Source organism: Cynara cardunculus (genome assembly GCF_001531365.2).
Source record: "Cynara cardunculus var. scolymus isolate 2C chromosome LG 11, CcrdV1, whole genome shotgun sequence".
NCBI lineage: Eukaryota > Viridiplantae > Streptophyta > Magnoliopsida > Asterales > Asteraceae > Cynara > Cynara cardunculus.
The window spans coordinates 3,336,645-3,343,071 of NC_037538.1; the positions used below are offsets into that span (position 1 = coordinate 3,336,645).

A 6,427-nucleotide genomic window follows, 5' to 3' on the forward strand; every position below is an offset into this window, starting at 1 on the left:
GGGGGGGGGGGGGAAGATAAAAGGACCAAGTTGGTTTTGAAGCATGGTGAATTATTGGGGATGTGAAAAGAAGACTTGTAACCCACTTACCAAACTCATTCAATTCACACACATTTACTCCACTTCAATTTTCTTTAATATTATTATTATTATTTATTTTATTTTTTTAAAACATGGACCCAAAAGATAAAATATAAAGTTCAACTTTTTATGAGATACAAAAATAGCATAACAAAGAGTAAAAAACAATCAAATGGTTTTTAGTCTAGCGGTACGTGAGTCTTTAACCTCTTAAGAAAATCAAGGGTTTAAACCTCACCAAATAAAAAATAATGTATGAATTTATTTGTTGTATATAAATATTACATACTTCAAAAAAAATAGTAAAAAGCAAGCCCACAAAGAGACCTTCTAGAACAGCGAAATAAAAACAAAACTACATTGAGAAAAAGTGAAAATTCTCTAAGTCAAATTAACAATAAAGACTACTACGTACACGACAATGAACATAAAACTATTGTTTATGAAATAATATATTAAAAATTTATTTTGTTGATTTTTAATTAACCATGATATGATATGATATGATATTAATTTTGATTTACAAGATTTATTGATATTGTGGTATTCAATTTGTTCCAAAAATTTAAAGGGTTTTGAGTTATTGTGTAGTTTAATTAATAATTTTAGTCGTTGATTAATTATCTAAAATATAATTTAATTAAAAAAGTTATAAACCAAATTAAAAGTATCTTGTATTAAGTTGATGGGTAAAAAGGTAAATTTATATATGTTTTTCAAGAAAAATTATTGATTCAATAATAACGACTTAATAATCTGAGAACTCCATATACGATGATAATTATAAAAACTTTTATTTTAAGATATTGTTTGAGATGATTTTTTTCTTGATTTAAGACTAGCATTTAATGTATTGATGAACATATTTGTTTCATAATATGTTTACTTCATATGTATTCAATTAACATGGGAATTCTTTTACGTGTAACTTTTGTTTCACAAACAAGTTTGAAAAGTTCACATTTTGAAACAAATATATGTTAAATCGATATTTTTAAATCCTAGTCCTAGATTGAAAAAATCATATAAAATAACACATGATACACTATTCTCAAAGTTATCATAATTTAATGGGTTCTCAAAAAATGATCTCTCTCTATATATATACGTACACATAGAAATGCATATTAAAACTCGGATTTGGGATCAAAATCAGGGAAGAAGGTATCGTCATTTTGGATTTATAAATCCAGAATTCTGCATCTCCAGTCAAACCAGAGTCGGTATTAAATTCCTCTTTAAGTACTGAATTTTTTGCCATCACTAGTTTCAAAATGAGATAATAAGATTTATAATTTTATAAAAAATGTTCTAATGTAAGTGAGAGTTAGGTTCACGTGAGACAAAGTTGTTTTCACGAGACACATGAGACAATTTTTTTACACTTGAAATTTCACAGCAAAATCTTGTGGAGGTAATAAAAAGAAGCCGAACCTTCACAGCAAAACACTGTGAAGGTTACCTTCACAACATTTTGCTGTGAAGGTTACCTTCATAGCATTTTGCTGTCAAGTTTCAAGTATAAAAAGTTGTCTTGTTTATACCACGAAAACAATCTTATCTCATATGACTCCAAGTCGTGTAATTGATCATATAACTATTTAATCTATACTATATCATAAAATATTTAACAAAAACTCTTAAAAATCATTTTTTATGTACAAAGTACTGTTTATTAATAGATATTACTTAAAATTCAAGATTAGAAGTAAGTTGTGCGTAAGTACAATTTATTAAAACTCTATGTTTGAATTCATGTAACTAATTGCAGATAAGCATAATCAAATACATGATAAACATCTCATTCTAAATATAAAAAATCTTCAATATAATTAAGATAATCATTGAGTTTTAACAGAATACTTAATGATTATCTTTATAAATTTATACTATTAAACCTAAATTAAATTACTTTGTTACATTAAATTAAATCATAATAAAAATTTTAAATTAAAGAAATTACAAAAAAAAAAAAACTAGAGCTTTTAAATAGTTAATTTCATACTAATATTGATATATTTTTTTTCAAATTATTATGATATTTTCAAATTTATATCATATTCAAAAATAAAAACATTATCGCTTTCTCAAAATCATATAAAACCGTATTATATCAAACATAGATAAAAATAAATAAAACAAAACATTAAAATTAAAATGTGTCTTAATGCATTGCACGAATACCCTTATAATATTATATAAATATATTCTTTAAATTGCAAATCTTAGACGTTGAATAATTTTAGAAATTTATGGCAGTCAAAGTAATTAATAATAACAATAAAAAAAAATCAATTTATGTTTTTTCTAGAAAGATTCTTTTGATTACGGGGACCAAATAAAAAGGCAACCGAATCATTGTCCAAAATGTCCATAACGTACATTACAATATAAAATACATGCATTTTTAATATATATTATTAATTTATTTTAATATGATAATTTTTATGATCATATTTTATTAATTAATTAAAAAAATATAATATATTTAAACCGTTTTGGGTTATTACTCAACTTCATGTACAAGTTATAATATAATTGAATCGGTTTAAATATGTAGTTGTAAATTGAATCAATCGATATTTGACCCGTTAAATCATAACTTATAATCATTTATATCAGTTTGATGACTATGTTGTATATTTAGGGTATGTTTTTTAACAGCTTAATAAGTTTTAACAACTTATTCATCAATTATACATGACTGTCTGGTAGTACCTTAAAGTTTTTTTCCAAACCTGTCTCTTCCAATTAAAAAACTCTTAAAAAAAAAAAAAAAAAAAAACTTCATAATTTATATAAACAATTTTATCCATACATAATTTAATGAAAAACCAATAAAAAAAGGTCTATGTTTTCAACTGTTAGTAAAATTTAAATGGATCTAAAATATTAAAAAAAAAATAATATATGTTAATAAATAATAATTATTGGTGTTGCTAAAAGTAAAGACAAATTTTCATCAAATAATTTTCAAAATTTATTGATTTATAACCACAAATTTTTTCCAATACTTTTTGGTACCTTTTATTTCACATGTTTGAAAAAGGATCACTTAAAATGTGGTTGCGAAAACTCGATTTTTTTTTGCTCACCCATGTATCTAATGATAATATTTAAGGATAATTATATGAAAAAATAACATATTTTAAGTTGATTTTTTATTTTAAGTAACGTATTTTTAGAACTTTTATTTTGATATCTAAGATGTAAAATTTTAAAAATTTAAGTACCCATTAACTTGGTTGAAGACTAAGTTTAGATTAAAGAAATATATGTCACTAACTACGTCAACAAATAATACCATATCATTCATCTCAATAGCACGATAATCGGTTAATGTTTCAAACGGTTATCCGAGTACTTAAATATTTAAAACTTTATATCTTAGGTATCAAAATGTAAGTTAAACTACATTACTTTTTTCATGCAATTTTGCCCTATATTTAATGGAAAATGTTTAGATAAAGATATAATTTTACCATAGTCAATCATATGTGATACTGTATTTTGTCACAATTATAGTCAATCATATGTGATACTGTATTTTGTCACAATAAATCTTTCTTAGAGAACCCATGAAATTGTAATAACCTTGAGAATAGTGCATCATGTGTTTTTTCATATGATTTTTTTTTCCATCTAAAATTAGGATTTAAAATATCGATTAAGATATAGTTATTTCATAATGCGTTTGTTTCATAATGTAAACCTTCTTAGTCTGTTTGTGAAACAAAAGTTACATTGTGAACTGTATACATATGAAACAAAGCATTGTAAAACAAATATATGTTCATAAAATATATTAAATGTTAGCCTTACATGAGAAAAAATCATTTGGAACAATACCTTGAGATAAAACGGTTATCACAATATATGAAATTCTCAAATAATTAAATCCCTTCCAACATATGATATACATTGGAGAGCTTTTGGGCGGGAGCTAGGTTGCGAGCCAAGTCGCCCGTACACCAATGCTACCTCTCACGTGTATTATCACATGTGATACAATAATCCATCAAATGTACATGTGATACTAAATCCCAGACGTAATTGACTTTTGCCTCGACCTAGGTCGCACGACACATCGTCCGGACACGACCAGGTCCACTGACGTGCATTTATCACATTTTCTTTAAATAAAGGTGTTCTCATTTAAACTTCACTTATATTTAACTATTAATTGAATATTTAATTTTTTTTTCAATATATAGATAAAATATTATAATATTTTTGTAATTGCTAATATAATATGTAAATTTATTTTTATAATCAATTTTTTTAATTATAAAAGAGCTTTTATATCAATTAATTGTTTTTATTTTATTATTAGACAATTTTGATATTCGATCATTTAATCCCAAAAAATTATTTTTCAATAAAAAGGATACTAAATTACACAAGAAAATGCGAGTACAAAAAACAAAGGTACAACGCAACTCACAAAGAGAAAGAGGACACAACAAGAATAAACGAGGGCATCAACGTCTTTTCACATCTTCTAGTACTCGGACGATGGCAACGACTCATGAGAGCGGTTAATGAAGATGAGCTCATATATGGCGCCAGCGAGCCCCCCACCGATGAGTGGTCCAGCCCAGTAAATCCAATGGCTTCCCCAGTCCCAGCTAACCACGGCTGGCCCGAAGGCAACGGCTGGGTTCATTGATGCACCGGTGAATGCACCACCAGCTAAAATGTTGGCTGCCACCACTAAACCAATCGCCAATGGTGCGATTGTACCGATATCGCCCTTTTTCGGGTCAATAGCGGTGGCGTACACTGTGTACACGAGGCCAAAAGTCATCACGATCTCGAACACGAAGGCGCTCCATACCGATAGTCCGGCGGCCAACGAGAAGCCGGTTGTTGCCTGTATTTTCAAAGAATAAAAAAATATTTCTCAGCTAATTTTGTAAGATCACGTGAAACTCCATCAGATTAACCCATAAAAAAACTATAATATTCCATCATTATATGATGAGAATAAGTCCAACTGAAGTTGGACTCTAACAGGCCTTCTCCAACATATGTTCCATCAGTCAGTGGCTTAGGCTAGTGGTGGGTCCCGAATCGAATAAGAACTCATTTTGTATTTGGACAAAGTCATTTCACCCCTTTACGAATTGATTTACAATATTGTGTAACAAATAAAATGTGTTATTTATCGTTTTAAAATTTTAACCCTAATTTTGTTTGCATTATAATACTCCTTGGTATATTTTTATCCTTATAATTGTAAAAAGTGATCGACGAGCTTACCAAACCACCGGTGGAGAAAAATAGAAGCAGGCAAGCAACAACTGAGCCAAGGAGCTGTGCGATGATGTAAAAGATCCCACGGAGCAAGGTGATGTTACCGCCGATGAACGCACCGAAGGTGACGGCAGGGTTGACATGGCCACCGGAGATATTAGCACCGACTGACACCGCCACAAACAACCCAAAACCATGGGCAAGCGACGCCGCAACTAGACCGGCCGGAGAGGTCGGAGCACCGCCGGTGATCTTGGTGAAAGCCATGCCGGAACCCTGGCCGGCGAACACGAAAATGAGTGTGCTTATGAACTCCGCCACAAAAGCTTTAATGGCGCTAGGATGTCTCACTTCCTCGTGGTAGTTACCGATGGCAACCCGGTCGACCATTCCAGACATCGGCATTGTTGATCGGAAAATCAAGAAGTGGGTGATCGGAAAATCAGTGTTTAATAACAGTCGAGTCACAGCATATGATGCATGGGTGACCGGCGGTTTATATTGATGAGGTATGGAGTTTGGGCACCGGGTGTAACCGGTTGCCGGTGATGTTTTTGTTGAGCCTGGATGTAATAATTAATCGTGCGGTTATTTGCTATGAAGGTCATAAAGTTTACCTTAATACAATTTTAGTCCCTAAGTTTATATATATATATATATAGGGGTGTTATTATACACYCTCTACCATTCATACAACCTATGCAACCTTAATCTAAACCATTCATTTTTTAATCAATGATCCAGATTAAATTCATGGCATAATTGTAATAAAATTAAAGTTGGGAAACACGTGTTGCATATATTGAGGGCAAATAAGGGTAAAATTGGAATTGGGGATTTCATCTATTCGAAGAAAGGATGCTAAGAGATTACGAACGCGAGAATCACTCTCGGTTGTATTACATNGGTTGTATTACATATGAATTTACGTGATGCATCTGGTTTCATCAAATCTTGTTTATGCAGATTATGAACAACTTCTTCCATATGAATTTACGTGATGCATCTRRTTTCATCTTCCAGGTTTATGCAGATTATGAACAACTTATTCCATAACCAAATACGTGATGAATATGGTTTCATTGTTCTG

At 29.8% G+C, this 6,427-nt stretch overlaps 1 protein-coding gene across 1 annotated transcript; it reads right to left on the minus strand.

Annotated features, from left to right (window-relative positions):
• Positions 1 to 4,429: 4,429 nt before the first annotated feature.
• LOC112520821 (aquaporin TIP1-1-like) lies at positions 4,430 to 5,778 on the minus strand. The gene is made up of 2 exons (XM_025129417.1): positions 5,344 to 5,778; positions 4,430 to 4,954 (listed from the first exon to the last, which is right to left on the minus strand). The coding sequence occupies exons 1-2, from the start codon at positions 5,740 to 5,742 to the stop codon at positions 4,583 to 4,585; spliced, it is 771 nt and encodes a 256-aa protein (XP_024985185.1). The 5' UTR covers positions 5,743 to 5,778; the 3' UTR covers positions 4,430 to 4,582.
• Positions 5,779 to 6,427: the final 649 nt, after the last annotated feature.

Coding starts and splice junctions, on each gene's coding strand:
- LOC112520821 (XM_025129417.1), bottom strand. CDS start 5,742: ATGCCGATGTCTGGAATGGTCGACCGGGTTGCCATCGGTAACTACCAC. Junction 4,955..5,343: donor TTTTCTCCACCGGTGGTTTG/GTAAGCTCGTCG, acceptor TTGAAAATACAG/GCAACAACCGGCTTCTCGTT.